The following is a 23,616-nucleotide window of genomic DNA, read 5'->3' on the forward strand; positions in this document are numbered from 1 at the left end:
GGTCCATTACTTATTTTTGGAATGCCATGTCGCATGAATATGATACCAAAATACATAAAATTAATTATTTTAATTATTTTAATGCCATATATATATATATAAGTTTTTATAGCTGCCAGAAAATTATGTTTTTATTAAATTTTAGTTTTACAGCAATACTGAAAAATTGATTCCAATCAAGTTAATCGGAGTTGATGAGATCGGCTCTTATTATACGTATTATGTTTCAAGACTCAAACCTTAAACTCGGACAGAGAAAGAATTTTAAATTACAGTTGAACAATTCAATCATATGACCAATCGATTGATGAATTCTTTTTTCATTGGTTATTTTGGATCGATTTCTAGCATAAACAAAACAATTTAATCCTATATTAAACGTAGGAATTTCAACTCAAACGAATGACTTCATCATCGCGACTTGAGGTCTGTTCGCGTTACTTGAAATCCCCAAAATTTTTGAACTTAAAATGAGATAGATATATATTTGGATGTGTGTGAACAGAAAACGAAGATGCTGAGTGCAAAAAGTGCAACACAAACAGATTTGTCTCAATTTGTTGTTTCAATATTTCGCGGATGGCAACACTGTTTTTACGAGATTTTGAATCGCGCATTCGCGCTCACACAGTTATGGAATTATACCGCGACGGAGAAATTGCTTCCGAGAATCGTTTGGTTTTTCACAGTAGGATTGTCGCCGTTTAATACAGTCTCACGATCGCGAAAACATCGCAATTGTTTCGAATAGTGTCGGACGTAACGTTAAACGTCGTATAATTGTGTATTGTTGTGTTCGTGTTTCGTCGCGATTTTGATAATTCGACTCCGCAAATATGGCTCCGATCGAAATTTTCGTGACTCCGTTATTTTCTAGCCGGATATCGACAGTGCGGTTGAGATTTTCGCTAGGTATTTTATATTACAGATATTATATATTACAATTTTATATGTTATTCCTTCTTTTATTTTACATATTTTACATTATCGTGTTATCAAATATATCTCACGATTATATCAATTATTATCCAGAGAAATGACAATGGAACACGATGTCGAATCGACGTCAATTTAATGATTTTGATGACATTGATTTGATGTCGATTTTATTGTTATTTTTCACTGAATAAATTAATATATTAAATTAAATTTCATATATATATTTGATGTACAGCTAACTTATTTTGATATATCGTTTATTTGTTATATAACGACATAAAATTTTGATAAAAGACTTTTCCGAAATTAAACTGAAGTATTTGAGACAACGGCTATGGCAATCGACGTGGTTCATAATTAACGATACGTAATTAAATTAAATAATATAAAATTCCTAATTTTATATTATTGCGTAATTAAATTGAATAGTATAAAATTTGTAATTTTAATTTCAAAATTACAAATACAATTTTGAAATAACTGCATTATAAAGAATCAAAAGATTGTAGAGGAATAAAAGTATGTACTTTTAAAATGTATTTTTTCTGTTTTTTATGTTTCGGTTTTTTTGCAAGCAATTGAAAAAAAAAACACATTTTTTTAGGTATATCGTTATAAAAATGCAAATGCAATATATACATATGTCACTATTATGATATTATCGACGAAGCGTTTGAATTTTATTCGTAATTAAAGTTCGCTTTATCATCTGATGCGAATTGAGATTCCTTGATATCGCATTAAATAAAATTTTGTAAAAATAAATTCTGACTATATAGTTACATATTTATAAGTTACATATTTATAATTACAATTGAAAGCAAAACCATGAAGTTTTTATACTTTTCACATTATTTTTGAATAAAATTGAATAAAAAAGTATTTTGTAATTATTTAGAAAATTTTTTAAATATTAATTTTTAATAAAAAATAGACAGATCTATTTTATATCAAGATATTTTTTAGAACAAAGTTAATCTGAGAAATACATTTACATTATAGTATCGATTTAACATACGATTTTCGACATCTGGTAGCATAAAATATAAATAGAACGTTCAAAAACTTGAGATAAACTTGACGGATAAAATATTAAACGTTCGATTATTTTTCATTCGATTCGTTATTTCAACTTCATCTCTGAAAGATGTCGCGAACGGAAAAAACATGTATGTATTTCGAAATGCACGATTCGGCGTGCAAAATATCGTCTTGAAAATACCGTATTTTGTATCCTGTCTCACACTTGTTCAATCACGATAAAATAATACACGCAGAGACGAACGCTCGCGCGCCTCTTTAGAAGTTACGGTGTGATCAAAACAATTCCTCGAATTCGGTAGCAATTAGAATTCTCTGAATTCGATGAGCAAAGCGCGCGTAGGTAAGAAAAAAACGTCGGCAACTCTGTGTTTGTGCATTGTAAATAAAAGATCTGTTCGCATTGCTTACTTTTTTGCGTTCAATATCTTTGCCTTCTTTCTTTTCAACGCTTAAATATTTATCTTATTTTAAGTACAAGCATTTTTGAGATTATTTTAAGCAACGCAAATATACAAGTCGTCTCAACATTCGCGATTCAAAATACTAGAGCAAGAAAGTTTTCGAAAAATTAAAAGTAAAAAGAGTATTTTATCTATAAATTTTTATCTTAAGCAATATCAAAAACTATAGTTTTTGAAATAGAGTTTAAATATAGTTAATTACAGACTACGTTTAGATAATTTAGACTTACGTTAGATAATTTTTCATGAATATTTTTAGTGAACGAGTTGAAGTGCATGCTCATCAACATTCATTAAGTCTACGTATGAGTAATGGATAGCCTTCTAAGTATAGTCATAATTGATCATTTAAGTCTTATTATCTCAAAAGTCACTGCTTAAAATACAAATTTACAAATAACTTTTTTACTTAAACTAAATACGAGAAGAGCCAATTACGGTCAAAGTTATATATATCTATATATATATATATAGATGTTAGACTAATAAGTATGTATTTTAAATAAATCATTTTTAATTCTCTAAGTATACTTTCAGATTTTTAACGTAATCAATCTGAAATATTAATAATTCCCCCAAATTTAATTAGAGGCATCTTAAAATTTATAAAGAATTTCTTGCGAAAAAATATAATACATAAATCTCGGCCGGAATTCAAACTCTTTATATTCCGTGTTCGTTTTTTTACCTAATTTTTGAGTAACTATTTTGTTATAGAGTATTTTGAGTGCGTTCGGAGAGGTTCTATTAGCGCTATTTGTATCATTCTATCTTCATTAGACGTAAAACAAGGATAAAACAATACAATACAAATAGTGCTAATAGCATCTCCCTGAACGCACCCTATGAGTTAGGAATTTGGTGACACCGTGTATAGGCAGCGGCGGCAAGAGGGGAGACGATCGAGTGCGCGCGTCTCGGTGTGACGTTGGCTGCGAGTGGGGGCGCGCGAGAGCGGGCGGAGTAGGAGCGAGAGACGCGGAGCGCGAGTGAGACGGAGTGCGTGCGCGTAGTCGTGTCGCGGGAAGGGCGAGCGGCGGCAGGCGGTGAGTTTGTTTATCGCCTTGGTGAACGGCGAGAGCAGTCAGTGCGCGGTGCTACGTTCGGTGTGCTACATCCAGCGGTGGCGGTACGGGACGCGCTCGCGATCGGGTGACTGTTGTCGGGGCAGGAAATTTGGCCGCGTCTTTTTTTTCTCTCTCTTTCTTTCTTTCTCTCTCTCTCTCTCTCTCTCTCTCATTTATTCTTCGCCTTTCTTATCCTCCTTTTGTTCGGACGAATAATTGCGCGAGTGTATCCGATCACGTCTCTTCGTCCGTTTTCAACGCGCACGACGGCAGTCCAATTGTCTTTCCGACGTCAAAGGGAAGAAGCCTTACCGTCCGTCGTGCCGGAGGAACATGCCGTGGTTCACTGCCAAGAGATAATAAGAAACCGCCCGCGACTTTTCCGTGCGTGTGTCGTGTCGATCCGGTGGTGACTCCTGGCAGCAAACTCGTTCTTCTCTCTCCCTCAGAAACCTGTCATCGATTACGTGGAAGCGAGCGTTCGATCACATCGGGTAAGTTTTTAAGTTCTCTGCGTGTAAATCGCGCGATGCACAACGGGGTCACCGGACGTCACCTTTGACGCGACGTTAGCCGCCGTCCGTTAGCCCGATAATCCGTCCTGCAGTGACTTCACTCCATTCTTCCGTCTCTCTCCCGCGTTCAATATCATTAATATCATTGCCGTTATTAACTTAGAGCGCTGCCATGTGCTCGATCCGGAACTCGAGTCTAATTCCAAGGTCAATTCCCATTTTCGTGTGGTGCTGCGTTGACAGAAAAGTGATGTAATAAAAAGTTGATATTTTCGAAATAATAAAAGGTAATTGACCGTAAAGATTAGTATATTTTTATAAAACACGATACGTTCGTAACTCATTTGCTTGTACTGAAAGGTGTCATAATTCTGATAAAGTTTACATCACACTAGGGTCGCAGTGTTTGAATGTTAAAAACTCATTATAATACGATACATTAAAAACTCATGAACAATTTAAAATTTGAACGCAGCGATCCTAGTGGTGTAAATTTTATAATATCGGAGTTGTGAACACTTTTTTTCACTTAAGTAGATGAATTAAAAATGTATAGTTTTTCCATAAAATTAATCTATTCTATATATAATGTATTCTTTTTCTAATTGAAAAATAATATGAGGAAAAAGTAACATTTATAGAAATTTATAGAAACTTATAAAAAATATGTATATCTTAATTAAAATACATTGTTCCAATTAGATTAAAATTCCAATTAGATTAAAGTTCCAATTAAGAATTAAAAAAAATATTCTACTGAAAAGTCATTAATTTTGAAACGTCATTTCATATCAACGAAATGATATTTCTAATCTCGCGTAATGGAAAAACTGCACCTGTGATTTATTATTTACACTTTCATATTCTCTGGGAAATGTCTTTTTTTTTAATTTTCAATATACCTTTCGTCGCGTTTCAATTATACAAAGAGTGAAAATGTGGAGGCGGAGGAAGATAGGTTTCTCGTCGCCTCTCACAGTGTTACTCTTATTACGTTAGGTTACAGTCTGTCAACGTTTCATCTGCGGCGGCCTTCGTCTCCGCTGAGCTGTCAGCTGACATCCAGCGTGCTCTCCAGCTCGGCAAAGTCCGTCGAGGACTTTCTCCTCTACGCGCGTTCGTCCTTCGCCGATTTCTTGCCGAGAGTCGGTGCCGTAAGACTCGCCCGTCGTAAGACTCGAAGCGAATGTGTTTTTAACCGCTGGCATTCGTGTACGCGCTTATTCGAAATTTCTCCATCGAAAGGTCGCGGGTACACGTTGTCCTCCGTCTCTTCCTCGCTTTCGTCGAAAATTGAGGTCGGCCTTGACCGCCGTTGGTTGAATCGCGCTTTTAAGAACGCGGTGAAATTTCGGCTTTCAATTAAGAGAATCTTAAGCTGGTAGCAATACGACTTGTTTTCCTGCTGAATTGCTGAGTTGGATTAGAATCATTTCACCGTATTGATGCTGACAGTAGCATCGCAGCTAGTACGATGACAAGAATCTAATCCAACTAGCAATCCAGCAAGAAAACAAGCGTTGTATGCCATCTGCTAAAGTCGTCTGTTTTATTGATTTATATATATAAGATTTATATGTCATTGAGATATCACTACACATTATTATCAATTTCGTATGCACACACATGTGTAAATTTTCTAATTAATTTTTCATAAGTATTTAAGTCTAATTCTAAGAACTCAGTATTATTTGTTTATGTAATTCCTAGGCCAAAAAATAATTTAAAAATAATTTTAAAAAATTCAGAGTTGTTAATCTAACTTTAAATTAGTTTTTAAATGATTCAAGCATATAACTGACAGCGATTTTATAACGATATGAATAAGGATTTTATTAACTTTATTTCACAATTTTTCTTGAGTAGCGACATTATTATGATAATTTTCAGTTTTTATAAAGAAAAGTATGTAAAAAAAATGTAAAAATAAAACGATTCCTGAATGATCGCGAAAAAAGTTGTACTCTCCTTTGAATTTTAGAATTCTGGGGCTAAAATTGAATTCAGCGACCCCGAAAACTCTTAGAAAACAACATCTTTCATAAGTTACTTTGTTAGAAAGCTTCTCAAAGGGTTAAAAGGCTGCTTAAGTAGAGTTGAGTGATGTATCGCTTATCATGGGAAAACATCGTAATAAAAATAAATCTGATATTATATTTATTAATAAAAATGTTGTTAAGTAAAATATTAAGATATTCTAAAATTTAAGAAACAAGAATTGTATTGATATTTAAATATAATTTAGAGAAGATTTTTTGACAAAAAGTCTGATACAAAATAATCATTTAGTTTCAAATTCTAGCTCTGAATAATGAATATAACAATACAGTTTTGTTGCTTAATTCCTGAAAATTGGTATATCTTGATCTTACTCAACAATTTTTGGATTGATTGTTTTGATAACGATTTCTTTTACATTTCCGATGTTTCCTCGTGATAAACAATACATTACTTGATTCCGTTTAAATAATCCTTTAATATGGATACATAATTTGTAATTTTGGTCGAAAAAAAAAAACAATTCAATTTTAAAACTTAAAGTAAGCTCTCTTTTCTTAAATATTTTAGTAAAATTCTTTCCATGTATACTATTTATATGTATAAAGTTCTACTTTTAAGTATACCTCCTTCATTTTGTCATGATAATTATCTTAAAATTGGATTTATTGCTACATTGTTTGTTGACTTTTTTTAATTTTACGGTGCAATATCAAATTAATTTTCTTGTTTTTCGTGTGTTTGTAATTGAATTGGAAGAATCATTTATTACGCGCTTCGCATGTAATTATATATACATAATTATGTACATAAATTAAGATTTGACCGCGATGAGCGTACCCATAATATACATATACTATAAATTGAAAGTATACTATGCATTTTTTATGACTATATCGATTACAGAATCTTCAGTATCTATTGAATATTCTTGATATAAAACTCTTAAAAGAAAAAGAAATAAAAAAAATTATTTGATTGAAATTGCCTAAAACTATATTGATATTTATTTAACGAATAATTAAACGTTACACTCACGGCTTTTAAATCGTGAAACAATGATTTTTATGATAAAAAAATGTCTACATCATTTTACATAGAAAGAATGTTCTGCTGAAATAGAAAAGCTCGATACAGATTAGAAAATAATTATATTGGATTATCACAAATAATTATGTACACCGAAAAAAAAGTCTGGCAACATAAATTAGAATTTTGATTGAAAATGGATAAATAAAGAATTTTCTGATTTAATCTATTACAATTCTAATTGAAATAATGTGATTGATATAATCAGAAGTTTCTGATTCGTCTATTTTCAACTAGAATTTTTTTTAGTTTAAATTAGTTACTTGAATACCGAAACTTGTTGCAGCATCGCTTATCATGCTTAAATTTTCTGTACACAATTATTTCGATGGTTTAAAAAAGTATATTTTAGAACTGTATGTACTTAAATTTTTTAATACTTGTGCGAAATTGTTCTTTCCGAATATTTAAATATTCCAGCTATTTTATTTGATCTTTCACGATAAACGTGCAAAATGCCAGAATAACAATCTATCGGAGCAGTGACGAAGTCGCCCGTTGAAAAATCGTCATCGATGCCGTATGCATGAAACGTCGCGCGTGAGAAATATCGTGCGCAACGCGAGTCGAGTCGCTGTCTCTCCGCGCGACGTGTCGCGAAATATGCGGGCATTAGAGGAGTCGGCGGACAAACGCGGCGCCCTTCTTTCCTCGTGTTCTTTAAGCCCGTTTCACGCGATTCACAAGAAAATTCCGTCATTAATTCAAGAAGCTTTATTTTAGAAGAAAGATCCTCTATCTCGCGGGACTTTGAATTTATGTCATCATAAAGTAAAAAAGTATTAATTAACAACATGAATTGATTTAAATTTGAACGCGATTTAAGATGAAAATTATAGATTATCTGTAATTCACGAGTCTATCGCTCTTTTGTTTTGTTGCTCTTTCTCTCTCTCTCTCTCTCTCTCTCTCTCTCTCTCTCTTTCTCAAAACAAAACAGTTTTTAATTATATAATCGTGATTGCGTTTTCTCGAGAATACAATTTTTACAATTTTTACAATTTTTGTATGAGAGAATAACGAGAGTTACTTTAGTATTCTGTTGCGGATATGGCTGGAAATTATGAATCGTGTGAGAGCAGCCTTTCTATTTCGGTCCGCGTCGCCGTAAAACCAGTCGACGAATGAATTTGCAGCATCGCTTTAATTCCGTCTTCTTAATTCGCGCGCGCACGCCACGTACAACACGAGCCACGTTAACGTAACATCCCCGTCGTAACGCCGCTCGTAATTACAACACACAGAGTAATATGCTCTCGCGATCCAACTCCTCCGTGATGTACACTCCGTCCTTGCCATCTTGACACAACCAGGTCGCTACTCCCTTTCCCTCTATCTTTTTTCTATCCTTTTTACCATACTAGAAGGACTGTAACTTCGGTAGAAAATTACGCATGAGGTAAAGTCGCAAATGGTAAAGTTTTCTACTTTGAATAGTTGAATAGCAATAGTTGAATAACCTTGAGAAGGATTCCAATTTTTATAGCCTTTAAAATTTTATGAAATATAAATTTGAAATCTCTCTCTCTCTCTCTCTCTCTCTCTCTCTCTCTCTGTTTATAATATCATATCTCTAAATTTGAATCAGTGAATAATTACTGAATGTTCAGTAATGATAATCAATGAAATTTAACTGAAGAAAAATGGAAGTTTGAGTTAATAATTAAAATACCGATATTTGCATGTCAGTGGGGAGTTTTTGGAATATCATGTATCCAAATGCAGTGAATGTTAAAGTAATGTAATTTTAGCAATGTATATATTGAATTTATACACTGAATTTATACACTAGGTTAAAGATTTCACTTTTCATTCATAGATTATCAGTGAAAGATTTAGGATTGATATCAGTGATTCAGATTTAGAAAGTAAGATTTAATCATCGTGACACAGAAAAAAATGTGAATAATTTACTAAAAAGGAGCAGAGAGATAATTTTACGGATTTTATAAATATTGAATCTTGGGAATTTTAAATGTTTAAGAAATAATAGTTTCATTTTTAGTGTTTTTAAAATAATAACTCCCTGTCCAGAAATATTTTAAATTATTTCTTTTTATATAAACTAAACTAAAATTCTGAGTTAATATTTAGAAAAGTCTTTTTCGTACGATAAATCATTGTAAAAACGAATAAAAATGTCTCAGCATTGACTTTCCGGAATAATTGGCCATGTTGATCATTCTAATTAATGTTGATGTTGATTGCTTTTGAGTGCAAAAATTATACTTTTGCACGCGTAATTACGTCGGTATTTAAGGGCGCAGAGTTAAACGACTATTACTTCTATGGCTTGAATTGATGTGAATGAATACTCATTCGTTCCGTCTGTGATTTATCAAAATTAAAATGACATAAAGTAATATCAAAGCAGTGCGAAAAGTAAGAGAAATTAATCAGTACGTTACGCAATATAGTGATATAATAGATAACTATAATATTTTTTTTTATATAAAAATGTATGCGACCTATATTTTTTTATATGTATACAATGGATATATAAAATATACATATATGTGTGTTGCAATATAAAAAAATGACATATAATATAAAATTTCAGGTGCGCGCGCGCGCCTGATATATATATATTTTTATCCACTTTTAAATCTAATTATAATATATATTTTATATTTAGTAGATGTTAATATATATAAGATATATTAATACATACCAGAAATATTGTATATCTTTTATTATTCATTTATTAAGTTGTTTATAAATTGATTTTTTTAGTAACAAATAATTTATTTAATTTATTTAACAAATAAACAAGAAGAAACAAGGTCAAAATTAGAATGTTTGAATAATACACAATTAAACTGAAACAACAATAATTTTAATCTTACAGATTAAATTAGAGAATTAATATTTAGTTTTTTTTTTAACATTTTAGTAATTTTAGTATAACAATATATAACTATTATAAATCTGAGACAGTGTTCTGACATACATTGCTAGTACTGAAAATCTATAGTAACGTGAATTATAGATCTTCAGTATTAAACATTGAAATGTGACCCTTGTTTAGTAATATTTAGATATTGTAAAAATTTCTCATTAAGCTACTAAGCTAAAGCTACTTTAATTTTTTTATATCTCGTTTTATAATATCTTATTGAATAAATAAAACAGATTTTCCGCATTTTATTTATACAATAAGAAGATGTAAATAAAAAAGCGTTATTTCTTTTTAAATTTAATAATATTTTGCTCTATAAATGTATCATGATCAAGTGGATACGAAACTTTTTCTACCGTTCGATAAAAAGCTTGGGTAAATCAAAGAAAAAAATATCCGTGTTAATAAGTTGCAATATAAAAAATAAAATGAATATACAAACGAGTACACACGAAACCTGGATATTAATGTACACTTGTGCACGTATTTATCGATCTACTTCAAACGAACATGCGATGCCTAAAACTCTCGCATAATCAACCGCTTCACGTGAAATATCATACGAAAAAAAAGAACGTGTTTTTCAAATCAGTTTGTAATTACACTTACATTAACACAGCAATATATATGTGTAACGGTGTAAAATCCTATTCACGTGGAACGCGGCCACCGACTTTTTCATATATGATTAGAAGCTTCCAGCTGTTCATTTATCTAAAGTATATTTGCATAATCCATGTACAGAGAATACCTGAGCTGTAAGAGAGAAAATGGTACACGCGGAAGCCCGCATTATACATTTTTTTATACATTTTTAAGTATTTCAATTTTAATATTTGTCAGAGTTATCAGTACATTTTCTATTATTTTTATTTTTAAAAAATGTTTAAGACCGATATTGCTGTGTCATCGCGATACCTGCATGTTTATATACATTGTGTCGTGTCTCGTATTCGTTCCGCGCAAATTGTGGCTGTCCGATTCTCATGTGTCGTTAGAGCAGTGAACGAATTTTTATCACGAGAAAAAAAAATGAAGTTTAGTATCAGACGACCGTATTTTATTGCCGAATGTGGAACACGGACACGCTCTGTCATCCGTTATGACGGTTAGTTGCAATTAATTGTCTTATGTTTTACGCACGCATGGGTACATTTCCCCCGATGCGGTGCGATGGTGTCTGTTTTCGAAAGCTTTTTTTCCAAAAGCGCATACGAATTCACGTCGGACAAAATTCACTTTTACGTGGAAGCGTTTTGCCTCGCACGCGTATGAATGCATTCGTAATATTTTTCCCATTTTTTTCCGCTGGACAACCAACTCCCCTCCCCCCCTCCTCCCCTCCCCCCCCTCAACTTTTCCACGATCGCGTCTGATTCTACGCGCAGTTATATACGTCGTTTGCGGCACAATATTTACGCTCTGAAGTGCACTTTGTCTCGATTTTGAGCGAGGATGAAAACATAAAATGGATTGGAAATATTATGAGTGCATCGATTGCATTTTTATCGCGTAAATGGCTTACGTTCAAGTACAGAATAATGACAAAAAAAAATTCTTTTTATTTAATATACGCTGATCGATAAAAGAAAAGCAGGTCAATTTCATATGAAAAAAAGAAACAATTTGTTAACGACAAAACTACAAATTAAAAATAATTACTTTTCAGAAATATAAATGGAATTTCTATTTCGCAGTTTATATTATATATGATATGAACGAAGCGAACAAAGTGAGTAACGTGTCGCGTTAGCTTCCATGATAAATAAACGTTCGTCCGTGATATATTTGAACGATATGTAAATTCTTTTATGTTTATTATTTTAATGTAAATTTGTGAAATATTAAGGAACAAACAATTTTCAATTGTTTGATGAAAATAATTAAAATGTAACAAGTATAATTTATCATGAACATATAGAATCTCAATTAACGTAAAATTTTGTTTGATATCGCATTTAATACGACTAAATTGAGATTTGAATCGTGCAATTTATTTTCTTAATTTATGTATGATTTTAATTTCAAATAGAAATGTTTGGACCAACAAAGTATTTTAAAAAGCAGAAATTACTTTACGAGAGTATCTAGAAACAAAAAAGAAACATTTTTTCAGAAATATAACTTAAAAAATTCAAAATCCGTACAAGCACATAAAGTATAAATCAATAATACTGCATAATTAAAATATAATACTGCGTGTAATTAAAAAAAAAAAAAAAAAATTTCTTGAAAAAAAGTGGAAAAATAATCTTACATTATTAATATATATAATAATTCACAATTTTTAATTTTGTTATAACAAATGAGAAAGAGAGAGAGATAACGAGATATATTATAAAATGAAACAGAAACACACACGTTGCATGAGAATAAATTCGAAAAGTTGGAGTGAAATATAATATTACGCAATAAATATAACATATATTCCACAAATTGTCTTCATTGGATATGAGTTTAATTACAGTCCTCATTAAATCATTTAACGTGCAGCAGAATTTTTTCTCTTTTTCCATCTAACCTATCCTACAGCATCATCGGTAATTCTGTTCGTGACGTGGGCAGACATGCATGCACATATGGCAAGATTCTTCCCTGAAAGGGACGCACGCACGTGTATACGCACGCATATTGCGGTGGGTATCGGGGTTATGTATAACATCGTACTTGATATTCGTATCGCGGTTTCAGTCTCTGTGGCTTTTATCCCATATGGGCTGCGTACGTGCGGCATTACGATCCTTCTCGCTTTGAAAGGGGGTTACTGTGGCGCGAGGAGAGAAGACAAGGCGTGAGCGAGAATTGTGTTACTCCTTTTTACTCTTCGACATTGTCGTCGAAGAAATCTTGTCCGCGACTTTTTTTTTACAAGCGACTTGAAAATTCACCGGAGTACTGGGAGATTACGAACGCTTAATTGCTAGGAAACGCCACGATTTTCCGACATTGTCGTTCCCCTCGACTTTCTGGATGCAAGCGAACACGCTTCTTTTAACTCTTTGCACTCGGCGAGCAATTGTTGCAGTCCGACTATTAAATCTATCTTTATTGAGCTTAAAAGTATCTTTAAATATTAGAGGTAAAGTAATTTTAAAGAATTTTTGAAAGCTTTTAATTATTTTCTTCTTTACATGCAATATTACTTCGTAATATTATCTTGTATCTTCATAACAGGGACGTATTTACGACACATATTTTTGACACATATTTCTATGAAATAGGAAATTTACTTGCGCGTTAATTTCACAGGTTTTATTTTTTTTTATATATGTATTAATAATGTCTCAGTATTTATACAATCGTTCAAAGTTTACGCTACACGTAGCATGAATAATGTGCTTATTGCAAAATATATTGAACGCAAGTATCACGTTACACCCGTGATGTGCAATCTTTTTCATTTCCGGTACAATAAATTTACACGAATACTGAGATTTTCTCATCAGCTGAAACAACCAGCTCCTTATAATGTTAATTTTTGTTCTCGCCATTACGTTTGTGCTCCTGTTTATTGTCCGGTTGCCGAGTTAAATATTCTCTTGTAAATTGTTAACATCGCGTATATACACGAAATGGGGCGATATCGCGAAATGCGAACAACTGAGCGATCCTGCTTTCAGGCAAGAATCCCGCGTCGGTTTTGCTGGACTGTATTTCCTCGACAAACACAGTTTCTTCACCACGGAACGCTTTATTGCTGACCTGTATTCACTCGGGATTTAACTTCTGCGGACATTAACACGAGAACGAGCGAGCCGAAGTTTTGTCTGGATGAGTTTATATTCTTCTCCGGTGGCGACCAAAGTACGTGGAGCCTTTAATTGCGGATGGTGGTGTCGTGCAGGTGGTTCTTGCAATTTAAATAGCACATGACAGAAAGACGCTCTCGCGTTCCGCTCCCGTAATCGTGAATCGCGTTTGGCTCGACTGTGTTTGGATTCTTTGTATCTAATACGTATACGTGCTTAGCATTTTTTGTTTGCGTGCGTAGAATTTTTCGTTTAATTAACATCGAGCATTTATTAAATACTCAATGGGTTATCGTCCTCTTGAATTACTGAACTAAGAAAATAAATTTAAGTTTAATTGAAGTTTTTTAAATTAACAACCGAACTTAAGAACAAGTTACCAGCTTAAAAATCTGAGAGATAAGCTGAGAAAGTTTTTAATTAATTATCCGATATAATTTCAATAATCAATCAAATGTATCGAGATTTTTTTTTCTTAAAGCAGCAGTTTCATTTTCTTTTCTTCATTTTTGAATTAATAAGCGCTTCAATGAAATTATAGAAAATCTTGTATCTATTACATTTTATTCAACTTATATAATGTGTAGATCTTATGACTTATATATATATAGACAAGAACATGTGCGATTTAATTTCTGATGTAATGTTTCGTATGCTAAAAATGGTATATCAAGACTTGACGTCATCGATGTTGGTCGCATACTTGTTCAAATATCATGTGCTCTGGCTCTCCGCTCTTCCAGACATAGTCGTTTTTAAATAGACACAGTCATCTTACACAAACATTTATGTCTTGAAATTCGGTTCGTTAAATTTATGAAAGTTTGTTGAGCTCACTTTATCGACGTATATGAAAGTGAAGCACGTGAAGATACAAGATGAGCAACACGAATAGCAAGTCAGCGTTATGTTGTTATGTAAACTTCATGACATATCTCGACTGAAAATGTCAGTTCTTCAACTTCCTGCGAGTAATATTATATTTTTTATATTTTCAACATTTCTCACATACTCTCTAAAAGTGAATTAATAACTTCAAGTGCTACACTTGTAACTGATGTAATCATTAATGAATACTTATTTACAATAAATGCATTTCAATCTGCAGAAATAATTTTTAAAAGTGAATCAGTATATTAGTATTATTACTGAAATATTCGCTGAAAATTATTAGTTATAAGTTATAAGTGTAGCACTGAAGCCAGTAATAATATAGTGATTCACTTTTTAGAGAATATTATTTTAAATTTTGTCAAGTTTAACAAAATTTCTTTAAAAACAATTCAATAATAAACACACTTTTGTACTATTTGTGCATTCCATTTTTTTTTTCTTATATGAATAATAAAAATTTTGAATCGTTTTAATCATTGTTTATTCAAAACCAATATCGAATAATATATGCATCTGTTTAACATTCGTTCATGGATATTTCATAAATCAAAATGTGTCACGTTTCCGCGACGAATTTTATTATGTCCTGCGCGCAATTACAATATTTTCATGTACATTTGTGATGTACATTCACATGATGCTGCTCCCCGCGGCGAATATTCGTCGAGTGAACGCGCATATCGCCGTACATATCGCCTAAATATTCATATATTAAATAAACTAGCTCGTAGTTTCTCCAATATTCCCGATGAATTGCTATTTAACTCAATGTCCGATTTATTTCGACGTTACGTGTAACATTTCTCAGTGGCAATAGCCATTTCGTTTATTATCAAAGCAAGATGTCTGACGTCGACACACGTCAAAGGATCGTCTCGTTTTATGTTCGGACTTTAATGAGTTCAGGTGAATGGCCGTATGGCACGGGAGTATAAACGCGAATGTTCGTCCTGTTCGTGTTCGTTCACTGTATTACTCACTTTGGAGCCACTGAGGACAGTCGGCGAACGATAAGATGGCACAAGACGCGATAATGTGACACTATTTGTCAAGGCGTTTCGCTATTCCGCTCGCGGCTGTAGAATTACTCTATACAAGTGGAGAACTGATCTTTTGGGAGATATGTTTCCATAAGGAAACTAATTTGGTAGATATTCTATTTTAGTCACTTTATACTATGAGAATTTGCTTTTTCGACAGTCGACGTTTTGTTTTCACAAACTCCCATAAACGAATTTGAAAATGGGGATGATTTTAAGTTTTTATTTAATTCATGCAATTCTGCAACGAGTACTGGATATTAATCCATCGGATATGAATATTATTGTTACGATGAATGCATGAATAAGCACAAAGAAAATCATAAATTTTTTCTGTCAAATGAGAATTTTATGTTATGATCGCATTTGCTTGTAAATAAGCTTGTAAATAATAAACGTATAAGTCAATTTCTATTAAGTAATATTAAAATTTTTTTGTGATTAACTAATAAATAATGAATAAATAAATTATTAGGTGTGGGAAAAAGTTCGTGGCGTTTTTCCCGTTAGATGGCATTAAAAAAACATTATATTGGTCTGTTGTCCATTTGATGCTTTGAATGCTTTGAAGCATTCTTTGATTGGTTGATTAATAAAATTCTTCTTTTTTGATTGTCAATCAAATGCTTCGAAGCATTTATGTATAGCGCAAGTGGACCACACCAATTGTCGCACATTGATGTAATATTATTCTTTTGTTATACTATTATCTTTGTTAGACTCATTTTAGATAATCTATATTTTGCGTTGGGAGATTCAAAATTCTATTTATATAATTTTATATATATCGTATTTTGCATTTTCCATATATGTATATTTGTACATTTATTGTGCGCTTCTGAGGCTTTAAATAGGCTTTAAATAGCTTTTCACATATTTTAGTGTATGTAAAATTACAGATATGATTTAAATTATAGATAAAATTTTAAATTGTATTAAATTGTAGCTGCAATTAATATTTATTGCAAAATCTTACTATCAAACTGTGTTTAATTTATGGATAAGAATTTTTATTTAATTTTTACGTGTTTTTAAAATTAGATAATTATTTACTTTTAATTATTTACTTACTGAAATGTCTTTTATTTTTTTAATTACAAGACGAATAAATCGTATCCGTCAGTTATTTTAGTCTATTTCCTGAATCATTACGAACGTTAAAGGTTTCGTGAGAGATTCCGATTAACTTCAAACTCATGTTCGGCCTTTCGCTCGTTTCGTCGTAACTATCGACAGTGTGGAACAGACTTCTCCTTTTGCCTTACTAGTCTACAGTTACTTGCCGAACTTCAACAGCGACTATATAGATACGTATATAGTCGATCGTATAGTTCACAATCGAAATTTGATCATCGGAAGCTTTTGCCACGCGCTTCAGCAAGTTCGACTGTAATTCCCTTCCTTATTCTTGCCGAATTCAATTCAATCGTGTAACGGCCAATTTTCCCGTCACGAGTTTGAGAAATCATTTTTAGATTTAAACCGAAATATCATGAACTTGGGTGTTTCTTGTGCCGCGCGCGCTTTTATAATTCTAATAAATTTTTTCTAAAAGAAAACACGGATTTTCTGTTTGTCGTAACATTAATCCAAATAATCTAAATTACTTAAAATAGATATTGAACATATATATTTATAATATACCTATGAATAGGGAAAATGAACGATGGAATCTGTCATTGTAATCCCATCCATTAAGCGGTTAACCAAGGATTACCGCGAATGCGCTTATGCAAGTTTAGTTGTATTTTGTCGTGATGGTCGCACCAACATCATCATAATCATCCCATCGCGCCAATGCATTTCGTTGCGATATAATCGTTTATTTGCGCGTCGCGCTAAATGGGTAAGTATGTCGAACCGGTATTACGCACTCGGTTATTTGCAAAACAATTGCATCACCGTACGTTAGTGTTTTGCAAACAAAAGATTCGGTTATTAAATAATACGTGCCATGAGCTCTCAGTGTCTCTCTCTCTCTCTCTCTCTCTCTCTCTCTCTCTCTCTCTCTGTGTGTGTCTCTGTCTATTTGTTTTTCCGACGAATGAGAAGTAGAAAAGAAGAGACAGAGAATGAACGCGTGAGAGGAGCAGAAAGAGGAAGGAAGTTTGCAAACATTCGCGTGGACGCGTGCACGCCCATGGCGAAACATTGTAATGCAAATCCGCGACGCGCACGTCAAGAAGCAGGAAAAACGAACTCCCCCCTCGGTGACAATTAATATCACAACGCTCCAGCCCGCAAGAATTCCCACCGCGTCCTTCCGACTCGGCGCGCGTGACACGAATGCACACTGAACGTTATAACCTGCGGTTTTCCTTGTCTTTGTGTTGCAGGGTAAAACCAGCCCACCGGACCTAACGTCTCTCGTCGACGACGACGACGACGACGACAACAACAAGCAAAACTCGCGGCGCAGTGCCATCTCGTTTTCACTGCAACACGACTTCATCCATCAGCAACGTTGTCCCTCATTCTTGTTGTCGTTCTGAACCGCGTTTTCTCGAAGGAAGTGCAACGCGGATCCGATGTTGAGACTCGCGAGTTCCGTCGAGCATTGAAATCGACTCGCGAAGAGTCACACGCGATTCCTCTCGATCGTGAGATTACGCGAAAATTCCGTTGTGCATAATACGTATCTTTTTATCCGAGACGCGTCGATCGCAACGTCGTGCGCTCTTCAGTGCCGGAATATACCGTCCCGGATAATCGTAGGATTCGTCGTCGTCACTCGCAGTCGACGACATGATCTTCAGGGTGACGTTGTTGGTTGTGTGCACGCTGCTGGCTGGTGCGAGATCTGAACCGAGACCGCGGTCGCGACCAGTGCCGATCTATTCGAATCAGTTCGCCGTTTACGTACCCAGCGGATCGGAGACTGCCGACGAGATCGCCCAGGAGCACGGCTTCGACAATCATGGACAGGTGAGTGCATCAGCTGTTTTTTACGTAAAGAAGAAACGACATTGAGAATATCGCTTTAAAGAGTTTTTCTGTTGAAGCTATAAACAGAACTGCGAAGAATATGTGAATAATTTTCAATATTATAAATTCAATAATTTTTGTTAAATTTTCGTAACAGGTGGAAATATACGATATATAGAGAATAAAAATTTGAAACAACGAACATTTTATATTTTTCTCTATTTTAAATTTTATATTCTCTCTTTTTTTTAAAAAAATATACACACAGTAAATATCTATATTCAAATTCAATTTTTATTTCGTAAGATTTTTTTAAATATTGAAAAAATTATTATTTAATTAATTTTAATATTATTATTGAATTGAATTGTAAAGGAATTCTCAAATAGCTTAGAAAACTGGATTCTCTGTAGAACGATATTCTGAATTCTCTCGAGTGCAGTTCTGAACTCCTTGAGTATCCTTGCACTTTGCAAGATTACCATGGGACCAGTTTGCTTTTGGCAACGCGCATTCGTCCTTCTCCACGTCAAATCATGTATTGACGTTTATCCGTTCTGGCGTCGATGATGAGATTAGATGCTCCGTTACGGGCGGATGCTGCACTGTCGTGGTATGAGATCATAGACCGGGAAAGGGTGTCGATCATGTCGAACAGGTTAGGGGAAAGAGGAAGGCAGAGAACTCAATCTAACGAGACAGATTGGATGGTGGTACTGCCGGAGGGTTCTTCAACGTTGTCATTCAGAAATGACTATTCGACGTATGTTCTTCGCAATTTAGAATAATGTAGTAATATAATACGTGTGAGCGAGTGAGAGTTATGAATTAAGATTTCTTTTAATTTACAAGCTTCCCCCTCCCCCTGTATTAAAGCAGATTAATGCAATTTAATAAATTATTATAATTATATGATTAAGACCAAGTTTTATAATTCACGATTAACTTTTATAACCAAGCTTCAATTTATTCCTCACATTTTACGATGTAAGATATATTATTTTAGCTAGTGCTTTCTAGAAATCGATTAATGAAAAACCTTGAATTTTTTAAACTTAAATTTTTTTCAGATTTAAATTTTTTAGTTTTTTTAAAAGAAGATTTTGAAAGATTATTAATCTCTGCGAGTTAAAAACAATTGAAGGAGAGTAGATTAATATTCGAAAGTACATTAATGCCTTCTCTGTCTAATATCTTATAAACATTTAAAACATTCGTAGCTTATATTTTGCTGCAGAAAAATTAGTTTTAAGACGTAGTTCGATGAAACTTTGATTGGTAAAGTTTGAAAAGATGTAATGTATAATGTAACTACCTTGTGCACAGCATCGTGTTGATCGGTGCTTAACAAGTGCGACTCTGATTACTTCAGAGTAACAGACAGAGAAAAAGTGGTGATTGGTACCTAACGTGTTTTACTGCAGTTTCGTTTTGCGCAACTTTACACGCCGTTGTCTATGACTGGATACGGGAAGTGTGGTCGGTTTACCACTGATAAGGTAGTTGATAAATATTATACTGTGTATCCTGGAGTCGTGCATCACTCATGGTCAGGCAATGGCGAACGTGACAGAAACATCGCACGCTAAACAGTCGTTTATACAGCCCGATTGCACGCTAAGTACTCGTTTATATTGCTGGATATGTGGCTGCAAGTATGTTAGCACATTGACATATACGAAGTGTTCTAGAATTTGCATATAATAGGATTCGTAATCCACAATTGATTCCTTTTCTCTCAATAAAAATTAATTGACTTATCTCCATTTATAATTTTTCAATTCGATGCTTAATCTTCCGTCGATAATGTAAACTTTTCACCTTTTGTCCATAATTCCTTCGAACTTTAATACAGATTTTTATATTTTTTCGGATTGTATAAAAATTAAGAAAATCTTATTCGTGAAACGAGTACCCTTAACAATTTTTAATATCGTAAATGTTGAATTGTATTTTATTTTTTTAATAAATTTAAATTTGTTTACCAGAATTCATAATTAAAAGAATCGACTGTGGAAAGTTAATATCCCGATATAATGAATCAGGGAAAACTTAGACATTGAAAAATAATTGAATTCAAGAAACTAGATGTTTTTGTAATTTTTGTAATTTTTAACAGTTTATTTTTACATCTTTATTAGAAAGAACATTCGTTTTTCCTTAACTTGAAATTTTATTACAAATTTTATCACAAATGAGTTCCAACTTTGGATAAAGTCATCTTCTATCTTCTACCAGATCATACGGATTTTTATCCAACTTTTCAGTTACATCACATTTAAAATGTAAAAACGTCGCCGTAATATACAGCTTTGAAATATCATGCAAACGATGTAACCGTGTCTATATCGGTATATTTAAACGTAGCGTAATATAAAATATTTCCCACCCATATGCTGACCGCACAAGTTCTCTCGTCAAGACCAGATCTCTGTCAAGGTTCTCAGCATTCGAGCGATTTGCATTTATAGCATATAAAACATCAGTTACGACATTAAATTGCCATGGTATAACAATTGCGTATAACTACCCGAGTTGAAAATGGTGTCATATAAAAAATAATTTTAATAATAAATATATAAATTATAGGCATAATTGTAAAATATATATATTTGAAATAATATTGAAATTTTAATTGGGTTATTTGTGCATAGCAAGAATTAAAATAAATTGCATTACTGAATAAATTTCATCAATTATACTTAGGATTAAACGCATTTAATTAAAAAATATTTATGTGTTATTATTGATTATGTAATATGCACGTGTACGTTTAACTTATAAATAAGCTTTGTACAATGCCAATTTTTAACGAGAACATTTTATATACCGTTTTAATTACTTCGATTACATTTACATGCTATTTTTATTTTTAATACAATATTTTTCATGATAGCGCAATGAAAATTAGCAAAAATTGTAATTGAGCCATGTTGTTTAGTGGCTGGAGGCGTAGTAGGAAGAGTTTCACCAGTTCTTTTTCTTCAGTATATTCACGCGCTTTCGCGTTTCCCTAGTCACGAGTAATAAACTTTTTGTATCTACCCTTAGACTAGGAGAGATCGTGCTCCTGTATTTTCTTCGTGCTTCAATTCATTGGCGTGACGAGAATTTTCGCTCAGCGGATTTGACGACGCATTTACAAAATCTGATTTTATCAAATGAACGTGAGTAATCGAACCGAGTCGAATGTCGTTGCATGTAAAACGGGACGAGTTTCGCTACGGTTATATGATCCTATCAGCGATATTCTCGATCTCGATGGATAAGCGACAAAGCGCGGGTCTTTCGCGGCGAGCAACTATCTGCTGGATCTGGGATTTTATGACGAGATGAATCGCGGCAGTGTGGAAATTCTGAAAAATAATTAAGCGCTGGAATTACGAAAAGAGGAAACGCAAGGTAAAATTGCACAGAGAACGCTTCTGATAACTTATCGTTTATTTGTATGAGCAGTAAAGCATTACAAGTATTCAAAATAATGTGTTTTTCTTTCATGTTTTCATAGAGAACTATTTAACGGTTAAAATTGTTCAAAAAGTTAATGTGAAAAGATCGTCCTCGCTATTGTTTAATGAAAAAAATGTCCAGAATACAATTGCAAGAATTAGATATCCAATAAGATATTTTTTGAAAGCTGTGCTTTTTACATTTATTTTGCAAATCTTATAAAATATACAGCTGTTATGCGAGGAATAATTGACATTTAATTAATAATTAATAATTAATAATAATTAATAATTAATAATTAATAATTACTTAAATAATGTTGAAACGAAACATTTATTTTCTCATTCATATTCAATTGTATTAATTGATGACACCGATTTCAAAAATATTCTTCTAGAAAATTAGAGGATTCCTGCTTGTGTAATAAATAAAAATATCGTAATTAAAAAGTTTTCGTAAAACGTGTGTTTTAAATCATCTTCTCCTAATACAATATTAAAAATAATAATTCCTCAAATCGGTTATTCATAGTAAGAATCTCATATATGCAGTTCTTTTTTCTCCGTGAAGTCTTTTCCGTATATAGACGGTGACCCAGACAAGTTCTCTGTTATTGGTTTAACCTGGAGTACCATTGACACGGTAAACGTCCAGGGAACTGTTACTTCTCGTTGATAACAGTTGACGTTCCATGTGCGAGCAGTATCGTTCTATTCCTCCTTTTACTATTTGCCGCACATTCGTTGTAAGTGATTTTTTTACAGAGAAGGAGAAGAAATGGTGAGGGTTAAAAAAAGTTGAATCGAAAGGAAGAGAGAAGAATGAGAGAGACGAACAATATCGTAATAATCGTCGTGTACTCAGCATGTATCAACGAGTAGTTGCATTTGCTAGGCTGCAGTAATAAACTTTTATCTCTCAACACGTATATGTATTCGCGGAGAATGTTCTCTTCTCTCTTTTTTTTTCACTTTTCTCACACCCCACATTGCCGTCCTTCTCTCTGTCCGGAACGCGAAACCGACTAGTTGATGCAGTGGAAGAAGAGGATGGTTACGAGGAATAGAAAAAGGCGTCGCGGGCGCGGTGAAAAGAGGGGTTTTGCCATCCCGTACGTCATCTCCCGACGAGATAAAAACTTTAGCGCTCGTTGTTGGAAAAAAGTGGCTACCGCGTGGGATGGAGTGAGGGCGATGGTGAAAACACCACGAGAAAATCGCAGAAACTACCGAGCCACAGTCACGGATCCGACAACGGACATGTCGTGTATCGCGCAGCGGAAACGACGCGTTTCGCGAGTTGAAAAGTTTTTTTTTAATGTCACGTTAGAGAGTACAATTATTGCACAACTTACAAGGGTCCTGTTTTAATTGTTTGAATCAATTCGATTCTTCTTGGATTATATTGTTAAACAAAAATCTAAGAGACATATATTTTTTAATATAATCAAATTTAAGGGGTGAAATAATCGCTCAAAACTAACACTTATTTTATTCCTGTTAATTATCAGCGAAATGATAAGATGTACAGAAAAATGTAGACAAAT

The 23,616-nt window shown here is 33.2% G+C and overlaps 1 protein-coding gene across 3 annotated transcripts in view; it reads left to right on the forward strand.

Annotated features, from left to right (window-relative positions):
* The first annotated feature begins 3,478 nt into the window (after positions 1–3,478).
* Positions 3,479–23,616, forward strand: part of LOC108690394 (furin-like protease 2) — a 380,862-nt gene continuing 360,724 nt past the window's right edge. For all 3 annotated transcript variants that reach the window (XM_018197659.1, XM_018197669.1, XM_018197675.1), the window contains exons 1-2: positions 3,479–4,005; positions 18,032–18,620. In XM_018197659.1, coding sequence (XP_018053148.1) covers positions 18,441–18,620 — 180 coding nt within the window. In that variant the 5' untranslated portion in view covers positions 3,479–4,005; positions 18,032–18,440. The remainder of the gene's footprint in view (positions 4,006–18,031; positions 18,621–23,616) is intronic.

Source organism: Atta colombica, unplaced genomic scaffold (assembly GCF_001594045.1).
Source record: "Atta colombica isolate Treedump-2 unplaced genomic scaffold, Acol1.0 scaffold105, whole genome shotgun sequence".
NCBI lineage: Eukaryota > Metazoa > Arthropoda > Insecta > Hymenoptera > Formicidae > Atta > Atta colombica.